Source organism: Rhyacophila brunnea, unplaced genomic scaffold, assembly GCF_057557595.1.
Source record: "Rhyacophila brunnea isolate RB1 unplaced genomic scaffold, BYU_Rbru_1.0 scaffold_13, whole genome shotgun sequence".
Taxonomy (NCBI): Eukaryota; Metazoa; Arthropoda; class Insecta; order Trichoptera; family Rhyacophilidae; genus Rhyacophila; species Rhyacophila brunnea.
Genome location: NW_028232785.1, coordinates 39,727,789 through 39,751,949, shown reverse-complemented (window position 1 = coordinate 39,751,949; position 24,161 = coordinate 39,727,789). Strand labels below are relative to the sequence as shown.

The following is a 24,161-nucleotide window of genomic DNA, read 5'->3' as shown; positions in this document are numbered from 1 at the left end:
TTACGTTTAATTTTATACTGCTCGCCAATTGATTGCCAATTCAGCCAATCAAATGCTATATAAATGTCATCATTCTACTAAAGATTTTAAATTGCCCGAAATAGATTGATTACGTTATTGATTTTATTTTCTCGCAAGAATTCAAAATATCACGTACCTACGCAAAATTATTTTATATAGTGCAAAGAAGATTATAGTTATAAATTAGCTTTAGTTTACAGCATTTAGCTTATGATATCGCCTAAGGTGTTCACATAGAATTGTTCATTTTTAAACTCAATTTCTAGACTTTTTATTTACTTACATATTTCTTATAAGACCATTTGGTCTACCTGAAAGAAATCATCAATAGTTCACTCTGAGTGGCTGTAAGTCAGGTCTCGAGGTAGGCCACGTATTCCAACGTGAAAACGAGATTCTCGATCGGATTTAAATAGTTATGAGTCATAAAATCGTCGCAAAAAATCTCGCTGAAGGCGCGCATTTTTGTGGTCGTGTCAATAGGCGACCAATTATTAAAGAAAGAGTTCTGGGAGACCCTTTCTGACTTATTGTAATGATGATACTGTTACATAATATAAACAATGTTGTTATTTTTAGAAGGGTGAAAACGATATGATGAATATTAAGTATGAGTATAATAATGAGGGAGTTATCATCAAAGAAGAATTTGTTGAGAATGCAATCCACCATATTGATGATGAATTAACCCAACCTTGCTGCTCTAATCTACAATACAAGCCATTAGACCAGGTATGTTTAATTACAATGTTTTTTTTAAAGTCCGATGAAACTTTAAATTGTAAAAAAGATTACAAGTTAAATTTAAATATTCTTTTTTCGAAAATTCGACCCCTACATAACATTAACATTTGAAAATGATTTCGGGTATGTGGCCTTAGTATTCTCAACTAAGCAAATTCTGGGCGCCCAATTTGGACAACTTTTATTAAAGCACTGCCGGTCGTATAGTACGTGAAATGTTGGCTTCTAATACCTTAAATACTGCTGCTTTATCAGCATATACCAGTGACTTCACGAAGCCTCACAGTAAGTAATCCAGAGATATCACATTGCACAGGCCTGTATGCCAATTGATAGGTCCATTTCTCAAAATCAAGTGAACGCCAATACTTAATTTAAATAAAACGATGGTTGCGATTGCTGGATGGCACATCCTGTTGAAAAGAAATCACTGTACTTTCAAATAAATCCATAATATTTAAATCCAAATATAAATCATGGTTTGAAAAGGATTTCCATCGACCTTAACGTGAGCTTTGGCCCCATTTTTGAAGAATTGTGCGTCGATGCCACCAGCGTGTAAACCGCATGAAACGGTAAATATTTGTAGATGTAATGAACTCTAGGGAGTCTTCTGGATGAGTCTTTTTCCGTGTGGGCAATTTTCCTCATTAACAAACCCGTTAAGCAAAAATAAGTCAAATCGCTTTCGCAATTTTGCGAAAAAATGCAATTGTAAGTTGCGTAATTCTACTACAGCTTTTCTGAGTAAATTGAATAAATTATAAGCGTTCTTCAAGCGCGGTCCTATTCATGAAGATTTGCCAGACTATACATATACTAATCATTAGGTATGCTTACATACTGAAGCTTAAAGTTTAGAATAGAGCTTTATTTAGCTACATATTTTTTTCCGACTTACACGCGGCGTAAATGAAAACTGCCATTCTTCGTGGGATTCATTTGTGTGTCAGTTAATTGTCTTAAGAATCGAGGGCATACATTTTTTGTTCTCCCAGGGTGCACAACTAACCTGCCATTGGTAATGGCAATTGGGATGGCAATAAGTTTGTACAACCAAATCACTTCTGATATTGACATATTTTACCTGCGTCAGGATGAGTATAAGGGGGCATTGTTTTATAAATTCTTAAAATAGGGTCTGCTTAGCTCACTCAGTGATTCCTTGTTATATAAATTTCTTACTGTCCACTAATTCTACTGTTTATTGCTGATCTTTTCCTTTTTTATAAATATATAATTATATAATACTCTTTTTTAATCATTATTTTCTTCTAAAAGTCATGTTGTGAACGTCTTATATTAATAAAAGAAAAACACTTTACAAACGACATAGTATCACTGTTATATTAGGGAACACTGGAACATAAGTATATTTTATTGATAGTATTGCTTTGAATATTTTAACATTCCTATTCTTTTTGTAGATTTCTACCCAAACATGTTTTGCAGTACGTAAGAGTAAACCATTGGATATCGTTAATAAAGATACGGTGGATAATGACCCGAGTAACAACAAAATAGCACACGCAATCAATAAAAACAGAAAAATGATGATGCAGCATTCGGAAATAACCATCGATGAACAGAACATCAAAGATGAATTTCATAAATTATACTTGCCAAAAGTGGTTCGAATTAAGTTGAGAAGAGTTACATATTTTCCACGTAACTTTATTTGTAATAATTGTTGTGGAGTGTTTGAAACTGCAAAACATCTAAATCATCACTACGTTTCATGCACGAAGTCTCAGCATCTTAATTCGTACATAACACATACTGGTGAAAAACGACATCAATGCGATGTGTGTTTTAAAAAATTTCAGCAAATTGGTAATTTAAAAACACATAAAATGACACATACAAGTGAAAACCCACATCAATGTGATGTGTGTTCTAAAAAGTTTGTTAAGAATAGTAATCTCAAAATTCATAACAAGACACATACCGGTGAAAAACCACATCAATGCGATGTATGTTCTAAAAAATTCATCACTAATAGTGGACTCAAATTTCATAAAATGACACATACCGGTGAAAAACCACATCAATGCAAAGTGTGTTCTAAAAAGTTCACCACAAATAGTGTACTCAAATTACATCAAATGACACATACGGGTGAAAAACCACATCAATGCGATGTGTGTTTTAAAAAATGTCTGCATATTGGTGATTTAAAAATACATAAAATGAGACATACTGGTGAAAAACGACAGCAATGCGATGTGTGTTTTAAAAAATTTCTTCAAATTGGTCATTTAAAAATACATAAAATGACACATACTGGTGAAAAACCACATCAATGCGATGTGTGTTCTAAAAAGTTCATCAAAAATAGTGATCTCAAATCTCATAAAATGATACATACTGGTGAAAAACCACATCAATGCGATGTGTGTTCTAAAAAGTTCACAAGAAATAGTCATCTAAAAATACATAAAATGGCACGTACTGGTGAAAAACCACATCAGTGCGATGTGTGTTCAAAAAATTTCATCGCAAATAGTCCTCTAAAAATACATAAAATTACACATACTGGTGAAAAACCACATCAATGCGATGTGTGTTTTAAAAAATTTCTGCAAATGGGTAATTTTAATAAACATCAATTGACACATACTGTTAAAAAATTGCATCAGTGATATGTATGTTTTAAAAAGTTCATCGCAAATAGTGCACTCTAAAGAGATAAAATGACACATACTGATGTAAAACCACATCTATGCGATTTGTTTTCAAAAATTCACACAAAGTTGTGATCTCAAAAATCATAAAATTCCACGTACTGGTTAAAAACGACAGCAATGCGACGGTGTTTCTTCAACATAATTAATATCTTAAAATACATCAAAAATTACGCAGATCGATGAAAAACCATTCAATGCAATGTGAGTTTCTACATTTTTTCTTCTTTTTTTCGACCATGTCCGATCCTGATAGAATCATATGGGCCTCCACAGAGTTAAGGTTTGTGTTGACAGATTTCGTTTTTTACGAGAAATGGGTCAGCCACTTGCCTGGCCATTAGACTGGTGTAAAACCACGAACATCTTTCACTTGCAGAAATCGACAATAAAGTTAAAATAAACTCACTGACTTGTTAAAACCCCTTACCCCCTCCCCCCTCACCTTCTCCGAATATTTTTTTTGCGACACCACAGTTTGGTCAACAATTATCGATGTGCATTTATACATTTAATAGAATAGCAAAAACCAGATAGATTTAAATAGAGATAAACAACCTTCGCTTTCCATTGCCTTGTATTGTTTTACGAGCGTAATGGTACTCTTAAAAATTGTCAAGTTGTGTTTTTAAATATTTATATTTATATTAAACATTTGAACAAATCTTAGAAAAATATCAAAACACATTGACAGGGCGGGAAATTATATTATTATTTTTCCTAGTTTCCAAGAGAATAGTAATCGACCTACTATAAAATCCGACAAGAAGAAATTGACGATTACAGAAAGTCACTCTCGTTGAAAATAGGAGACTTCTCAGTGATGTACCTGTCATGGCGGCAACGCGCGCACGGCATGCGAGTTTAAATAATGTATCGACTCTCTTTTTAGATAATTACGTCTTCTTTTTTTCCTTTTGCAATTAACCAAGAGTTTCCTAATAATAATTCTTACATCACTCCTGATCGTTTTAGACTTAGTTTTCATGAAACTACGGGAGTGTAAAATGAAATGATTAATTTGGGGGTGCTCGTCATTTGATAGGTCCATTTATCTGGATCACCCAATGTTAAACATATTGATACACAATATATGTACATGCCAGACCCAGGATTTGAACCTAGAACCCACAACGTTATAAGCCGATGCTTAAGACATGCGGCCATCGTGGGAGTAGTTAGTTCATAGCTTTATTTAAGCGATCTGACAATATTAGCGAGTGGTACACGACTAATCAATGAGCTCCCCAAATAGTAGATATTTTCGGTGACGTGATATGTTTTTTGTTTTTTTAAATTTTATTTCTCTGGATAAAATTGTACTTAGGGTCTAAGTAAGTATGTTTTTACTATTTTTATTTTATAAAGGTAGGTACCTATTCTCTTCTTCTCTCTTGTGAGGGTACCTAATATTTGTGATATTAGAAATCTCATGTTGTGTACGTCTTGAATTTAGATTTGTTATGTCCACAATGTCTTTTTTTTTATATAAATTCAAATAATCATAAAATATTATAATTAAATATAAGTTCCTACCTACATCCCTATTTATAATGATTTACAATTAAGAATTTAAACAATGTCTCACATTTATAAAAATAATTAGCCTGTATAAGAAATATAACCATAATACCAGTTAAATAGTGTGTTTAATTACTGCACTAATTAAAATCATCACATCGTCCCCTTATTAACACAAAAACCTACAACAAAAAGTCAATTTTTTCAGGAGAGGCAAAACAAACTTTTTTTTTGTTTTAACAAGGGTTTTTAGCAAAACTAAGAATCGTAGAAAGGTGTAATTTTGATTGTTTTAACCTGTAGTCATTTCTCTGTTAAACACTGGTTAAAATCTGGTTATAAAAAGTAAGTCGTTCTATTTACGTCTACGTGTTGCAAACAAATTTTTAGTCATCAAAAAATGATAGTCAATTGATGATCAAAAATTGACCTGTTCGAAATAATTTTATTATAATACATATGGAATTTTGGTTCATACAGATTAATGAAAACTTTATTTAGATGGAAAAACATTCATTTTAATTTACAGCGAAACAATTCAATACAATCACAATATTATGTTAACATTACATATATGGAAGAAATCATAAAAAGGTACAATCATCATTTCAGGTTGATGATAAATAATGGTAGGTACATACAATTTACTTGATAATAAATTTAATACAAATAATCACATAAGAGAAAATAATAAATTGAATCATAAAAATAAAATGTTAGTATAGTGTACGAAGGCGCTGTTGCCGATCAGAGCGGGTGTGGGCATCTTTAAGATACAAACACTCAATAATATTGTATTAAGATACCGATTCATTATCACGAATATCACCACCGATAGTTAAAATATTATAAAACTGGTGGTATTGCTGTTAAGCGCCTTAAATCTTAATTTTTTTCTTTGGCTGTGGTTTGGTTGTGGTTTTTTATAATATTCCTGGATAAAATTTAATTCAATTGGCTTCTGTCTTGTACTGAGGCGCCGCTGTATCGGTATACTGCTAAATTCCTCAGATTTTTCATATTTGAAGTATATATTATTTGGTTCATCTTTTCTATATTGGAACCAAGAAATTTTCAACCAGTTTACCTAATCTCCATTCGAGTCAATCTTTTTGTTTTTAATAATTTCTTTAGCAATAGGTATATTTGAAGTCAATGAAGTCCGTTGTGTCAAGTTCATTGACAGCGTACTTTTCACCTTTTGATGACATCCGAACCACTGCGTACCAACCAGATGGGTCAAAGATATCGATATACTCTTTGACGTTCTCTCAATTTACGCGTGCACTGAATAACCCCCCAATAGGGAGAGTCCGGGTTCAAAAAAACAATGATCAATCATTGGTATATTGAGATTTTTTATTGCTACCTATCAAAAATATTGCACACACGTTGACACTGAGGTTCTGCCCACCGCATATGTCCGAAAAAAAAGTGTTTCCTGTTTGCTTAACTATTTAAAAAATCAGATAGACATGTGGCAACTCTACAGACCCACGATTGGTTATGCCTAGAATTGGGTTTCAGTATTTCTCGTACGCGAATTTCCGAAAAATTTTCGAGATTTTCCATCCCGAATCTCGAGAATTTAAATTTTTAACAGAGACATAATATGTCACGGGTAGGTTGATTAACATTAGATATATTATCAAAAGACACCAGATAAATGTCATCTTTAACCGTCAACCCATAAAAAACACAATATTTAATTGGTGGACGAATGGGATTCCCCAAGAAGTTAGACCCATGTTACGTTTTCTAGGATATTTTTCAGAAGTTGAGTCATTCTTATTGCAATTAGTTTTATTGTCTACCGAATATCATACAAATAATAGATGTGCTTATATTATTATATAATATAAATACCTCTACATAATTATAAAACACTTCTGAGAAATATATAACCAATAGAATGAATCTTTTTGAAAATAAATGGACACCCAGCAGTATGGCCCCCATATCCTGACGCGGGCACCCAGGACAGGATCTATATCTAATTTAATTGTTAGTGACAAAGCACAATTGGATGGATAATGTGATCTAGTAGTTGATTATTTGTGTCGCCTTTATGATTTTGCTGTGGTAAATATTTGTTTTATTATTCGGTTAAAAATCTCCCTTCGAGGCGGGTGAAACCAGTCAAATTTATTAAATAAAAAAGTGTAATAAAAAGGGAAAAAAATGCGTTTTATTATTTTAAATCAGGAATAGAATAGTTGCGTATAGTAAATAGTCTAAATTGCGTTCTTAAATATTGGCAATCGGCTTTTGTATTGAAAAAAAAATATCTTAATTACTAACCGATGTCAGGATTGGTCCAAGATTTTTGTTATACGTGTTTGAATTTGCTAATAAATGAAATAACTATGTTTTTTCAACAGATAATTCACAAGATTTAAGAATGTAACATTCTTTTATCAAACAAACGTAATTTAAAAACACAAATATTTAACGAACGGAAAAATCCCCCCAGACCCCCAGTAGTGTGGCACCTTATGTGGTTATAAAATGACTGTCACATTATTCTTTATGAGCAAACATACATTTAAAATGTTTTTTAACCCGTATGTGTATTTTTATGTATTTTAAGAAGACTAAGCCGCGTGCACTTAAAAGAGCAAACATCGCATTTATAAGGTTTTTCACCAGTATGTGTTATTTTGTGCCTTTTTAGGGAGCAACGGTGCAAGAATTTTGCCGAGCATTCTTCGCATTGGTATGGTTTTTCACCAGTATGTCTCATTTTATGTGTCCTAAGATTAGCGATCTGTGAGAATGTCAGTTGACAAACATCGCATTCATATGGCTTTTCACCAGTATGTTTTCTTTTATGTCTTTCGAGAACGTCGCTATCTGGACATTTATATGAGCAAAGATTGCATTCGTATGGTTTTTCACCGGTGTGTATCATTTTATGTTTCTTGAGAGAGCAGCGTTGTGTGAATTTTGTCAAGCATTCTTCGCACTGGAATGGTTTTTCACCACTATGTGTCATTTTATGTTTCTTTAGATTGGCGATTCGTGTGAACGGTAATAGACAAACATCGCACGCGTATGATTTTTCCCCAATTTGTGATCTTTTATGTCTTTTGAGAACCACCTTCGGCAATTGCGATTCTTCTTCGATGTTTTGTTCATCTATTGTTACATCGGAATACTGAATCATCGTATCTTGACTTTCTTTGAACACTGACGCATGTTTGCTGGAATCGTTCGATTTCATAGCTGTATCCAAATTCATACCGGTCAAAAGATCATCACTCTTATTGTGGGCGGCAGCAAATTGAGTAGAATTCTACAAAATGATCATAATTATTTATTATTATCTTTAATAACATTAATAGCCCACATGCCCAACGTAGGTCAAAATGGAGGTTTATGATATTTTCAAAGCATTAGCCTGAACTTATCTTAAATGTTGTAGATAATCCAATTATATAATTTAGTAGCCTTATTATCCATTACATTTATTTTAAACATTTTATGACTGCAAAAAGTATTTTTAATACATAAAATAGTATTCTTTTAAACCTCTCGATCTAATGTTTTAGAATATAGTCATAAGTACATCCGTATGCAGTGGTGTTAAGAATTTTTTATATTTATTTATTTTTAGACGAATTTACAAAACCATTAGTAAAATTAATGTTAACATTATATAGTGAAACATTTATTAACGATAAATAATTATATTTTATAATCTCTGTGATCCAAAATTTAACAAGAATAAGGCATTTTATTATTCAAAAAATGGGCAAGATTAACACATTTGAAGATAATTATTCTAAAGTACTGATTATAAGCTATGAGCCGCATGCAGAATCTAAGAAGTCGTTCCTAAGGATAAGTCGCCGAAAAGGATGACTTAACTATAGACAATCCTGAGAATAGAGTTAAGGAATCCTTTACCATAGACTACTTTTGTAATGAACACGCCCCCTTCCGTATTACGAATGAGTGCAGGACCGTAACAAATATATCGATATTTTGAAGTATCAATACTTTATGAAAGATACATCGATATTTTGCTATTGATAATTATTTCTTTCGATAACGATGGATATATAATAAAATTATACATAATCCTTCACAAACAACTATAATTTGACAACGATATTTACAAACATGTCCCCCGCAAGGCGGGGGGCTAACAGGGCTCTAGCCTGGGGGTCAATCAGATAAGTGAGATATACACACAATACAAATTTTCTCTAATACTAAAAAAGTCGCCTGCGCACTATTTATTTCAACGATTTTAACAATAGTAGTACGATGCATTTTTTTATTATCGTATGTCGCGATACTTGACAACTCCGCAATACAAGTAGATATAAATTCTAATGGTTTGAAGTTTTGTACTATTCCATTTGAATTGTTTTTTGTGACACGGGTATCGCCTTTCGGCATCTTCGGGCATTATGCACACTCACCAATGGTAAATACAATTGACACACCGACCCGGTTCGTATGAAAATGACCCATTCACCGCGTCCAACGCAACTGGTGCGTTGCCCATTAGGTGGACATTAGATATAATTAGCATGTTATTTAAATGTGATAATTAAATATTAATTAAGCAGTGAATGGGGACTGCGGACCTTTTAATATAGAGATATATTAAAAAATACACAAAATCACTATAAATACAGTGAATATCCTTCATTTTACCTCGAACACCATTTGAATGCTGTATTTCGAAAACGTTGCTTGACACATTTTAAAAAACAGTGACATAAGTTGCAAAAATCTTCATATTACCTAAATACACAAATGTTAGTATTTTTTTTAAAGACAACGGTTAACATTTGCTATAAAATAATATATTTTACATCTACCTACCCATTTATTTTTATACCTATAGGTTGTTTTCACTATTTTGACTAAAACACAATAGTTACTTGTAACGTTTTCAAAATACAGCATTCTTTTTTAAAACGCTAATATTGAGCGTCACATTGCTTGTAATCCTAAGTAAACTTAAAAATCCTGGCCTGGGGAGTGGGGGCCCGGTTCAAGTTGTGTGGGCCATCCTTTCCTTAAAGGACGACACTTTCTTTCGATACGATACCCATTCCATGTATCGATATTTTTTCAATGGATGGACAGGCCTATTCTCCCCCTCTCTACTTATGCCGGCGCTCCATTGGCACGCAAGTCAGACGATTTACAGTCTTCGGACTTTTTTTTCGCGTGGAGCACCCCGGGTCTGCGGACTTTTTAATCCGCAGACCAGGCTCGTTGGATTTCAAACATCTTATTTACTATTACTAATAGATATTTTACTCTCCGAGTTGCCAGACTTCGTCCGTCGATCGCTATGCAAATTTGATTTGACATTAATACGCAATTATTCGGACCGCAAAAAAACTGTAATTGTTTTAAACATTTTCATTGATTAATTTGTTAATGTACACATTAGAAAATGAGAGATTAGAAATTATTTTTTTATTTGTATTTATGAAATTCATAAAAGAAAACGTAAAACTTGTGTCGTTTTCACTGCTATATTATTTTATGCAAGTCAACATATAAATAACACAAAATTATAGGATTATCGGAAGACATTACGATAATCGCAACTTTTGACTTTTGACAGCTCGACTTTTTTATTCGTTCGTTGATCAGTAGCAGAGCATAGACAAATCGGACGATTTATTGTCCTCGGACTTTTGGCTCGCCAATGGAGCGCTGTCATTATGTTCGCCTAATACCGCGCAAGAAACAAGAGTATTACCATGTTAAAAAAATATCTTGCGGTGCCTGTAGAATCACGTATAATGACTTACAACGGAAACATAAGAGTATTATAATTAAATATTAATATGCATTTATAGTTATTGCATTTATAAAGTGCAGTTGTCATATTTTTGTCATCGTTTAACAATTATAAAATAATTTACCTAAACTATAGGAAAGAGAATTTTTCAATATGGTATTATTTTCAATAGAAAAAACGACCGAAGCTTTAATGCCGGCGCTCCATTGGCACGCAAGTCAGACGATTTACAGTCTTCGGACTTTTTTTTCGCGTGGAGCACCCCAGGTCTGCGGACTTTTTAATCCGCAGACCAGGCTCGTTGGATTTCAAACATGTTTGATATTTTACTCGCCGAGCCGCTGAAATTCGTACGTTCACCACGCTTTACCGTCACATTATTTATATCTATGCCGACGGACGACAGCGCCATCATTATTTTACTGTCATTCAAAGTGTTCGGACATCTCACATCGATAACAACAATGGTAGATCTACGAGTGCATTCGAAAAGTTTCTTGGAAGATTTTATTAGTTGTTTTTAAGACAACCCATCGTTGTGGAAGACGACCAGCCCACTATACAAGAATCGTGATGCCAAGTCCTTGGCGTATGCGGAACTTTTGGAGATTTTAATCAAGGTGGAGCCGCAGGCAAGGGTCGACGATGTTAAAAAGAAAATACAGACATTGAGGTCGGGTTACAGAAAGGAGAGAAATAAAGTAAGGACATCATATCGAAGCGGAGCCGGCACAGACGCAGTTTATCTACCCAAACTGTGGTACTATAAAAATTTGGAGTTCTTGAACGACCAAATGGAAGGTACGTAGGAATGCTTTAAAGCTATTTATTATACACGTGCAGATTATGAAATTGTCGTACCTAGCTCTGAAAGTGACATCGCATTAGATTAGCTACTATTAAGCAATTAAAACATACAGCTATGAATCATTTCTAGTCACAATAAAATTTCTTATTCTTTGCCGAGGTAGGTAATAAATAATAATTATATATAGGTACGAGGGAATGCTTTAAAGCTATTTATTATACACGTGCAGACTATGACATTGTCGTATCTCTGAAAGTGACATCGCATTAGATTAGCTACTAAAACATACAGCTATGAATCATTTCTAGTCACAATAAAATTATTTATTCTTTGCTGAGGTAGGTAAGAAATAATAATATATAGGTACGATCATGGCGGTGGAAGCGCGGCTTATTGAGTCGTGGTCGGGTCCCAGGTTCAAATCCTGGGTCTGACAAGTACACATTGAATTTCAATTTGTGTATGAGTCAGAGTATGGACCTAATATGTTGAGCAAGTGGCTGACATCCATTTCTCGTAAAAACAAAATCTGTCAATACAAACCTCCACTCCGTGGAGGTCCATATTATGATCGGACATGGTCGAAAGAAGAAGAAAAGAAATGATCATAAAATCAAAAATCGCTCGAGTTAGGTTCCTTCAGAGACAATCAATAAATCGTCAATCATCAATCAAAATTAATGGTACAGTTTGGTTATGAGGAATACAGCGGAAAACACATTTTGAAAATACCCGATATACTGGATTACACCAATTATACCAATATCAATATTAACCGTATGAAGGAATGGGTACTTAGGGGAGAGATAATAAAAAACAAGTTTGAGTATTATGTTGTATTTTAACAATTTACATTTTGTTTTACAGAATCGAGCTCAATATCCAGCATGGCGGACGATTTGGAAAACATGTCTCCTGATGAGAGTTACTCCAACTCGTTAAACAACGAAGATTGTATTGAGGTAAAACATTTTAACTAAACTGTTACATTGGTTTAATTTATCTATTGCTTATCATACTTTCTTGCCATGTGACAGCCCCGGTAGTATTAAAATATTTTTCAAAATCTCCTCGCGCTTTCTTAGCATTGGCAGTCGAGTTCCGATTAGTCGTTGCTTCCAAAGGCGCTAAGGTGTCCTGTAACCTCAGTCCGAGCTCTATTAAACCTGTCTCAGGATTTTCCCTATCAAGGTCATGAGAAGGAGTATAAGAATGTGTTGATTTGCGACGAAGAAAGTTGTGCAGCACACAGCAAGCTAATACAACTGTATTGATATTTTCAATTTTCATGTTTATTGGAGCTTGAAAAATGCGGAATCTAGCAGCTAAAATGCCAAAAACATTTTCTATAATTCGCCTGGCTCTGCATGTCCGATAATTATATATTATTTTACTGTGATTTAATTGCCTTTGTGAATACGGCTTTAAGAAATCGTTACGTAATGCAAAGGCTTCATCGCCAATGGCAGTGCATCAGAATTAGCAGTAGGTTTTTTTTGTGCAGGTATTTTTAATCTGCCTTCGTCTAAACGTTTGAAAAAAATAAATTTTCTCAGTACGCCTCCATCAGAAATACGTCCATTTGTTCCAACATCAACATAAATAAATTCATAATTAGCATTTGCAATCGCCATCAAAACAATGCTGTGGAAATGTTTGTAATTATAAAAGTGGGAGCCGGCGCCTGCAGGTGGCACATTGCAATGTGTTTCCCATCAACTGCGCCCAGGCAATTTGGAAATTGCCATTTACTATTAAATTCTTCTGCAATCGTCTCCATTTCTTCGTGCGTATCAGGGAACTGCAACAAAAAATAATCAATATTTTATTTACAGATAGAATATTCGCCTTCAACATCAACGTTGTCGACTACTCCAAGGTCGAATCTTAATAGAGCACCAGAACCCCCATCGTTCAAACGAAAAAAATCGAATGATAGCGCCAACAAAGTGTTAGAATTAATCACCGACAAACTAAGCAAGACTGAAGATGAATTTGATGTTTTTGGCAAAATGATGGCCATGAAACTACGATCGATGTCACAGGGACAAAGATTGCTGGCCGAGAAGCTGATGCATGAAGTTGCCTTTATGGGACAAAGTGACAAAATAATGCCAGCAACTACTGTTCATACTCAACCAGTTTATCGTATATTAAGCAAAAATGTACAAAAGCCGGTATAATAAATTAATGTTTTTTGTGTGAATAAATATCTTGTAAAATATTTGTTTTTTTGTTTGTTTTTTATGCCTATAAACCTTAAGGCTTAAGCGATACAACAAATGGTAAGTTTTGAGTTATGTTAGTATACCTATATTATTATGTGGCCTCATTTAGAAATCAAATTCCATGCTTGCTTTTCGAAGAATATGACTAGTATTACAATACATTCAACAGGAATAATTAAGTAGCTTGCTTACAGCCTATATGGAGAGTCCTGGCTAGGTACAGAATTCTAACGGTCTATTGAATATTTAGCATGTCAACGATGGCCTTATTTGTGACTATATATATACCTATCTCAAATGCATCTTGTCTGTCATTCTTATGCTGTTGCCGTCTATGAGTTATATAGGTAAAACAATCCACTAAACGTTCACTTTATAAGACCAACCGACGTCTACTTGTTAATTATATATTTGTAAATTTGCCCAACTTTATTAGATGACGTATAATATAATACACACCTTGAAATATTCTCCTTTCAAAACGTCAATGATGACTTGGCAAGTTTCGGGAATTATCTTGCCCAGAGTTTGTCTTCCAATCGCAGTTCTATAATGCAAGTCAGTGAACGTTCCGCCGGCAGTCAAAAATCGCAGGGTTGCACATAATCTATCATGAGGAGAAATAGCTTCCCTCATAATAGTATTTTTTTTTAATAAATGGGGAGACCAAATTATACAGTTCTGTGTATACATCCTCCGACATTCGCAAATAATTGCGGAAATCGCTCGGTTGCAAACGCAATTCTCATATTAAATTTGTGTGGGATAATGTCGTTCGTTTCCTTAACCATTGTTTCACCCAGTATTTGTGTACCCTTTGCTTCGTTATTAGATTATCTGCCACCCAATAACCCAAAAAACACAAAACGTCGGTATCATTTAACGCCATCACGATTTAACTGTCAAATTTACGTATATTATCTATGCTGTCAAAGTCGACGGTTTTACTCGTCAAATTAATAATATACCTCGTTTCGTTGAACGTCTGTTAGCCAGTAGCAGAATGTAGAAAAATCTGAAGACTTATTGTCCTCGGACTTTTGGCTCGCCAATGGAGCGCTGGCATAAGACGAGGTGAACCATAGACAACATGATCATAGCTAAGGACGATGTTTGTGCATAGTGTTTTGTCCTGAGGAAATCTTAGTTAAGACAGATGTTTCTGCATCAGGCTCTATGTCTTTAACCATTCAAATGTGATAAAACATCCTACGAATAACGATTGTTTTATAATAATTATTGACATAAGAATAAGGAAGTATTTATTTGAAATACGCCATTTCTATTGGCATTTCCCAGTGGTTAAGCTACAACATACGTCCGTAGCCATAAATTGACAAACGATAAATGAAGTAGGGAGTCATATCATGTTAACGCGCGTGTTTAAACATGTACCGTTTTTAAAAAAGCGATTTTTTTCGGTTAGGTTAATTTATACAAATGCAGTATGTACATACAAGAGATCGCAATTACAACATATCCTAGGTACTGGATCTAGTTATGATTGAGGAAATGCCGACGAATATTATCACTCTATTTTATAAAGTGTGTAACTCATTTTAATGTTGAGTGGTATGATTGCTACATATATTTTTGCTAAGGACACAAAAGATACCTACAAGTCAGTGAAATTAAACATTTTTTATTTAAAAAGAACACACTACGATGGCTTTCTTAGAACATTTCTTGACTGGGAGATACAGATACGTAATACTGTAGGCATTTAGACTTACTGAAATGTACCAAGATGAGAAAGATAATCAATCTTCACAAATATATACAGATGACCCAGGATATGGAAATGCACTACAGTTTGGAAGATAAGCTTCGATAGCTGATGAATACAGCAAGATAAAATTTTACGTACCTACCTACCTGATTTCTCGGGGTTTCATCTGAATACGAGCACCCAGGTTGAGAATCTTCATCATATAATGGTTGCAACGTGTCTTCAATTAACTCGCGCTTTATGTCCACTAGCCGAATGAAGGTCTCAGGTTTTATACAAGTTGGAGGACACTAAGAGAAACAATACATAATAAGTCTGCAATTCGATAATCTAAGGCAGGCGTTCCATTGACAACTCAAAAGTCTTCTTTTTATAATGGACGACTAAAAAGTCCAGTTCGAAAAGACAATTATACATAGTACCTACCTAATAATACCGTAATGTCTTCAAATAATCGTGAAATTTTAAGGTATTTGCAGGTAGATTTAAATAGGTAACATAATAGATAAACTGAGGAGAACAATAATTTACTGTTGTTGTTTATAAATTTTAAGAATACAAATGCAAAGTGGTGAATTAATTTAGAATCATTACACGTTTTCTTCGATCTCACCTAATGGTTAACGAAAAAGTTCATGCAACTCGGCGTGTTTGGATTCCAGACTAGTCTGGTTTAGGACTTAAATTAAGCGGATTTTCATGCAAAAAATGTCTGAAGACAATGCCTGAAGGTCTATGCCAAGTGCAGGAGCGCCCAACCGACTGGCTTTAACACTCCCTAGTAAGAGTCGAAAGGCGCGGGGGAGGGGGGGTCAAACAAAGTGTCACTAGTGGTGGCAACGTAAAACGTTTGACTTGCGTGGAAATAGAATATAAGTTTAAAAAGACCTGAGTGAAGTGAACTGATATTGAAAATATGTCAAGATATTCTGTCGAAAAAACTACAAATTGACCAATATGTTTTCCAATTTATTTGTTTATTAAACATTTGTAAATTTTTGTACGATATAACTTGTAATACGTATCTTCCAACTTTAGTCACTGTGGAAATATTGATTACAACGGTCACTCCTTAATCTTTTTAAAACCAAATACGCTTGTTTGTTTTTAAATAACACACCATAAAACTAAACTCCTCTTTAGTATGAAACATAAACGATTTGTTAGACGATGGACTCGCAGGAAACTGATTGTAACAACTAACCTCAAAATTTAAACTGGTATCTTCGGGATTCTCTTGCTTTATGTAAATCCGGGGTTCTGGGTTTCCTGGATTAATGATTGGTACATCATACCAAGTCTGCCCATCTCCGCCAGGTTGATCTTCAAATTCTCGCTTTACATCCATGTTTTGGAGTGAGAAAGGTGACAGCTAGGCTCTACTTCCAAGAGGGGCTGCCAATATTCCCTAGCATAATGTTGCCATTTTTTTGTCACTGATGTAATAAAAGTACTGGTCTAAAAAATTACAGTAAGTATTTCGGCTAAAAATAAAGTAAGTACCTGTGCGTTGTCATTTGATGATAGATGTAATGACGCAGAGGCACTTCATCTGACTGGGCCATATGTAAGGTGTAGTACTCTACTGAGTTGTGCCAGACCCACTCATTCTCTGCTACAAAAACAATCTACGCGGTGGACCTCGTGTTTGCCCAATGCTCTGATGCTGTAGCGTGATAGGCCGAAGTATTACTTAAGCAATAATATTACCTATCTAGAAGATGTTAATTAATATTTCCTTGATTTCATAGTGGATTGATCTGAGGACAGTACCTATATTTTCGGAGTTTGATTCATCTTCGTAAATGGTATGCATATCATTTTCCAAGATGTGTTCCATATCTTCAGCATTAGCCATCTGTTGCTGATAAATAGGTGACATTGACGTCTCATCTTCGTAGGATGTTATTTTTTAACATTTTTCAATTGATGAAACTGCCTGTCCAAAGAGTTGTTTCCTGAAAATATTGTAATAATAAGAGATGTTTAACATCTAAAGGGTAATTATATATATCGAATAAATGAAAATCACGACACATATTTATAAAACTTGACCAAAAAACAATGAACTAAACACACTTAACCTCAAATACTTTATGAAAGTATTTCTAAGTCTTTTGGTACCGATGTCTCGTCTTCTCCGGCTCTGATGCGTCATCTGACGCTGGATTCGCCTGTAAGATTATCTGGAGTCATGTCCAGACATACCTTACAGGCGATTCTAGCGACGCAGAAAAAAGCATATCCAACAAGGCTATGCAAGGTAGGTAGGTAACATGTGCCAAAAATAAAAAAGGGGCGAGACTCGGTACATGTGTAAAGAGTGTGATGTTACTCTTCACAAAAGCATCTGCCGGCAGAAATATCACACTATTCGTCATTACTAACTGTTTTTGATTGTTCCTGAAAGTTTTATTTAAATATTCCCACAAATAAGCAAATAACCCAAGATTATATCATTTACTAGAAAAAACCAATTTCACTCATATTTGTCCGGGAATAATGTCCTTGCACTCACGATATTATTTATCTTACTATCCATTTTAAGAACTTATATTGAATAATATTATGAATTCAACAGTTCTTCACCTTTACTTATAGAAAAAGCTTCTCAAAAAATTAAATAAGTGAATTATTGAAGTGTAAAAATCTTTTTGACAGCCAATGACTTAGGTAGGTACGCCTTGCCGCCACGAATTCTAACGAATGACGCGTGCATTGTTGGTAATGGTAACACAAAAACGCTACGCTGTTACGTTCGTGTGTTAATAATAATGCCGGACGAATATTTGAAGAACAAAAACCTATCAAGCGGTAGGTTTGTGTGTTTCTAATCAAAGTAACAATATATGAGATAGGTTTTAAGTTACATAGGTACCTACCTATTTCGATCTGTGGTGACATTTTTAATTTTTTTTGTTCTTTTTAGGTAGGTACATAGAAGCCGTTATTCTGAGTAAAACTGGATAGGTACCTACCTACTTAACTCAAAAACGCATTTTTTGTCGATACGTTTTTATGTTGATAAGGGGACGACATATTCTCTTAGAATCCCAAAATAAAATAACAACAAAAAATAATAAAATAATACCTTTTGCAAATTACATTAATGCACCTCCAATAATAGACTGGGATAGCCCTACTTATAACTAATTGGGGGGGGGGGTGTTATTACCTTGTTTTGGATGACAGTAAGTCAGTTAGGTATAAGGGAAAAATAAATAATATAAAATTCAAGAATGGAAACCAAACCTAACCTGACCTAGCAAATAATGCAGTAAAATCGGCTATTTTCAAAATTTCTTTCCTTTGGCTTCCTCCTGTAAACTGACAAGAACCAACTTATGTTTTAGAATAATATGAATGTAACAGTGAAAGATTATTGTATTTTCAAAAAATGCGCTTGTGCGTTACTAAACATTTCAAAGTTTTCAATTCTTATTGTTTTTTTTAGTAGTTAGGCATTTTTTCTGGTTCGGTTAACCTTATAGGTATGCTGAGAATTCACTGTTTTTAAGGGTAGGTAATAAATAATGTGTTCTACTTTATTGTATTTATTTAATATATAAGTTAAAAATAACCGTATACGTTGTCAATGTGTATTTGTTTAGAACATGCTTTTCAGTAATTCGGCCTTAGATAATTTATACGCGTTGCAGTGTTGCCAACCGTACTATAATTATTGTATTTGTACTATAATTTTGGTCCGCGTACTATGTACGATATAAAATAGGTATAGTACGCCCAAAATACTATAATTTTGAAAATCGTACTATAATTTCATATAAAAGTACTATAATTTTGCATTTGCCATTTCGCAATCGAGTGGTCTTCGAAAATTTGGAAATCTGCGGCCCGCGGCGAAATATTTTTCCTAAAAAAAACAAGCCGAATGAAAAATCGGGAACCTGCGGCCCGCGACGAAATATTTTTCCTAAAAAAAACGAGCCGACCATGAAAAATTAGGAAAATTTTCATTTTCAACAGATGACAACGCGTACTATATTTTATCCCCAAATACTATAATTTTGGAGGATCTGTACTATAATTCCACTTTCAAAATATGGCAACACTGACGCGTTGTGGCAACACTTCTCTAAAATTAAAATACCTTGAATGGATCCTGTTTGTCTCGTTGTTCCAAGCATACTTACAATTAATTAAAATGGATGTAAAGCGAGAATGTGATGAAGAACAATCTGATACAGAAGGCAAGCCTTTGTTTGATACACAGACTAGCCACACAAACAGCCCGGAAGTTCGCACTCATGTAAAGCAGGAGAATGCCGACGTTTCATGTTGCAATTTCGAGGTTAGTTTTTGGAAAATGATATCTTTTACAAACTTGTTAGATTGGCAATAACAGCGATACGTGTAATATAATAATATGTTGCTTTTTACAAACAATGTAGGAACTTGCGATGATAATAAACTTTGTTTCAAAAGAGTAGTTGATTAAGCAATTTGACAGCTACGATACATCTGTGATATTATAGGTTAGGTTAGGTTATCTACTAATTCATGTTGAATATAATTATTATACATTGTTTTATGGATGTTACGAGGACTGAAACTGGTTTTACCGTGTTTACAAAATATAATAATTCTTTCAGTGCCCAATGACTGACCTCTCCAATATAAAATCTGAGACAGATGATCAACAAGCCGTCGTCAAGCGTGAGCTTATTGAAGATGTTTCACACCCAATATATGATGATGAATACCCTCAACCGGGTTGTTCCTATGCAGATTACAGACCAATTGTAAGTAGATATTATAATGTATGCTGTCTTATATAGAAGGTTGGAATTTGCAAATGCATCTTTGACCATTATTAATTCTCTCTAACTTGTTTTATTTGTTGGTTTTAGCTCACACAAATAATATAGTAATACAATATATGTGTAGGTTTATACATCTTTCGTTAAATCATGAGTATTTAATTATGATAATTTATACATCACAATCATTCGAATGTAAAGCAATTCTAATGTGAATAGGTATCTTAAATTGCGACCCACTGTACGTTAAATTAATCATCCGCGAGTGCCTTTTAAGTCATGCAAGGTAAGATATGTAAACAAAAAATAACGTTAATTTGTTCTATTGTTTATGGTACGCCGAATATCCGAAATTGACTATTACACGAAATCGGCAAAATTTTGGCTAATTCATGTTATAATCAAGCCTGTTGCCTTATTCATGAATTAGGTAAATTATCTGCCGACTACGTGAATTCGCCAGGGTATGGAATTCTTAAACTGTCAACATGACATGTAAATTTAATACGGATGGTTATATTAGTTATAATTGGACATAATATAATATTATTATTATTAGATTAGGTTAGGTCTTGTAATTCTGAATTCAACTGAATGTCCATTTTGAGGTTAGCTAACAAGTGTCGACAAACTATCACAAACATACAATCGACCATTGCACGATTGATACCCAAGCACGAATCAAATCGCGAAAATACCTTTTAATAAAATTCTTCCGTTATCATATTATAGTTCTAGATTTTTTTTTGCGCATAGTAAATGGATATGAACGTCATTGTAGTTATTGATTGGTATATTTTTATAATAAAATTAATGACATTTGACATATTTGGTTAGTTTGATTAGTTGCAAAAAACACCACCGGAGCGCGAACATCTATTTTGACCATAGATAATATACGTAAATTTTGACCAATGCATTAGCATTTGACACATTTAGTTTAGTTGCAAAAAACATCACCGTAGCGCTACTATCTAATTTGTCCAATGCATGAACTAGGCAGAAAAAATACTGCCGAATTCACGCACTCAGCAGATATTTAGTCTAATTCATGAATAAGGCAACGGGCTTGCATTTTTCATGATTTAGGCAAATTTTTGCCCATTTCATGTAATAGTCAATTTCGCACATTCGGCGTAACATTTATAAAAAAATTACTTCCAGCGAAGAGGAGGTTTATCGCACGCATCCCGACGCGTAAGCTGCTCGGTCATCGTTACGTTATTTAGGTGATCATAAGTTATTTTATCCAGAAATATCAGGAATAAACATAGCATAGTTGCAAAGTGAACATATTTTATTCAGTTATTAGTCAATATTGTTATCCAATCTTTGAATTTGCATTCAAAACTATATTAATTTTGTACAAAATAAATAACACATATTGTACCAAGACTTGTAACACAATAATTGTATCATATTATTCTGTTTTATGTATTTCCTTTTCCATTTGACATGTTCCATATTTTAACTTTTTACGGATTATTCTGTTACAATATTGAATTCATATTTAATACCTTGGTAGGGGTAGAGTAGGTACTAATATATTTTTTTTCGTCATTTTTACTTTCATTTCTTTACTTAAGACGATACATCAGTGAAACGGCAAATAATTTTCAACTATAGGCGCGACGAAATTTTGGACTCGTTGGCATTCGGAGAGTGAACGTCGAGGTGTGAAAACCTCAATTTGTTTCGTGATGGCGACGGAGGTATTCATTCTTAAATCGTGTAAAGATGACTAAAAACGTTACCTATATACTTGAAAAAGAAAACAATTCAATGAATATGTTATTGTTACTAATAGAACAATAAACAGAACATTAAATGGACGCATCTTGGATTTATATTTCAAAAACTATTTCGTTCGCCATTCGTCATTTGCACCCGCGACCCGCAATCCGCGCATCGCCTAGTCACGATCTTTGTAGACCATGCCTAAACTGAGGTTTAACCGATTCTTTGCTGGCCTACTAATTACTTATTAACTATCACATTTAAATATGTTAATTATATCTAATGGCCAACGTATGCAAACGCGCCAGTCGCGGTGTCAGCACTAAGTGAGTTGATATCTGAAGATTCTGAAAATCATAAACGTTGACAAAAAATAACTCAAACGGAACAGTAGAAATTATAATTTAGAAATTATAATAACGATAATTTTGGCTTTCTAGGTTTCTACTAAGGAATTTTTCACAAGGTATCACTATACAGATAGGAAGCAACAATCCTCGCCTGTTGGAATCGAAGATCAAGTGATGCAGCATTCAGAAATGACGATAGACAAACAAAATATTAAAGAAGAAATCTTTAAAGCAAATACTCCGAAGGAACTTCGACTTATTCTGACAAGGGTAATATATTTCTCACGCATTTAATTTACAGAATTTGCACAATTTTGGATGCGAAAGTGTCCTAAAAAGTCACAAATTGAATCACGCTAACATGATTGCTGATCAGCGACTTCTTTCGACCATGTCCGATCCAAATAGGATCATATGGGCCTCCACAGAGTGGAGGTTTGTATTGACAGATTTTGTTTTTACGAGAAATGGATGTCAGCCACTTGCTCAACCTATTAGGTCCATACTCTGACTCATACACAAATTGAAAAATAATATGTGTACTTGTCAGACCCAGGATTCGAACCTGGGACCCTCAACGCAATAGGCCAACGCTTTAACCGCGCGACCATCGTGGGTGTATCAGCGACTTAGTAATCCTTAATTACATGAAATTTAATATCCTCGCTATTATTTATATCTACAGGTAGCCTATTTAAGTTTTAAAATTAATGGACATAGGTATCTATTGTGTACCTTTAGATAGTCGACAGTGCCTAACATTTCAAAATGATTTGTGGTATCTGGCAACCGCGGACTTCTTGACGAAGTGCATTCTGTATGTCCGGTTTTGCGCCACTTTTTCGAACACTGCTGGCCGTATATTACAAATAGCACTAACAATGTTAATTTCCAAGGCGTCAATTATGTATGGCTTATCAGCGTCACCTAGTCACTCAGGAAATATTCCATATTTGTCAAATCAACACGACTTTGGAAGCAAATTGACAGGTTCATATCATAAATAAACCTAATTCAATAAGTCGGTGGTTGCGGTCGTATCCTGATACCTAGTTTCATCCTGTAGACACCACATCCTGTCCGGATCAATGCCATCCATATTTGCAACAGCAACAAATATCATTGATCATGGGTCAGTGCATTATGATCTCAATTGACCGTAACGCGAGCTCCCGCCTCTTTTTTAATAAATATAGGTTGATGATTCCACCAGCATGTAAACCGCACAAGCTAGTGCATTATTTTTATGTAAAGAAATCTGTAGGGTCTCTTCCAGATTGGATCTCATATGCGCCAATTTTGTTAATTAACAGACCCGTTTAGCCCAAAATAAGCGTCATCGCTCAAGGGGGGACATGCTCAGCGTAGGTCAAAATGGAGCTTTTATTGCATTTTGAAAGGATGATCCTGGACATTTCTTAAACGTTGTAGATAATCTATTTATATAATTTTGAAGCCTTATTATCCCTTATATTTATGTTAAACATTTGATGACTGCATAAAGTATTTTTATTGCATAAAATAGTATTCTTGTAAACTTTTCGCTCTAGTGTTTTAGAATATAGTCATATTTCAGTACGTCCATGTGAAGTGGTGTTAAGATTTTTTACATTTATTAATCTTTAAACGCATTTACAAAACCATTAGTTTTATGTCGACATTATTATAGTGAAATATTTACGATAAAAAATTATATTGATTGTCTCTGTGATCCCAAATTTGACAAGAATTAGGCATTTTATTATTCAAACAATGGGCAAGATTAACACATTTTAAGATAAT

The 24,161-nt window shown here is 34.1% G+C and overlaps 2 protein-coding genes across 2 annotated transcripts in view; both read left to right on the top strand.

Annotated features, from left to right (window-relative positions):
• Positions 1-24,161, top strand: part of LOC147077495 (uncharacterized) — a 394,824-nt gene that overhangs the window by 312,688 nt on the left and 57,975 nt on the right. The window lies entirely within an intron of this gene.
• On the top strand, positions 12,325-13,766 carry LOC147077496 (uncharacterized). Its single transcript, XM_085940863.1, has 2 exons — positions 12,325-12,516; positions 13,390-13,766. Exons 1-2 carry the CDS (start codon positions 12,442-12,444, stop codon positions 13,735-13,737), a joined length of 423 nt encoding a protein of 140 aa, XP_085796989.1. The 5' UTR covers positions 12,325-12,441; the 3' UTR covers positions 13,738-13,766.

What these genes read in the sequence shown, in the direction of transcription:
- LOC147077496 (XM_085940863.1), top strand. Translation starts at nt 12,442, where the DNA reads ATGGCGGACGATTTGGAAAACATGTCTCCTGATGAGAGTTACTCCAAC. An exon ending in ACAACGAAGATTGTATTGAG is followed by an intron (nt 12,517 to 13,389) that starts GTAAAACATTTT and finishes TTTTATTTACAG; the next exon opens with ATAGAATATTCGCCTTCAAC.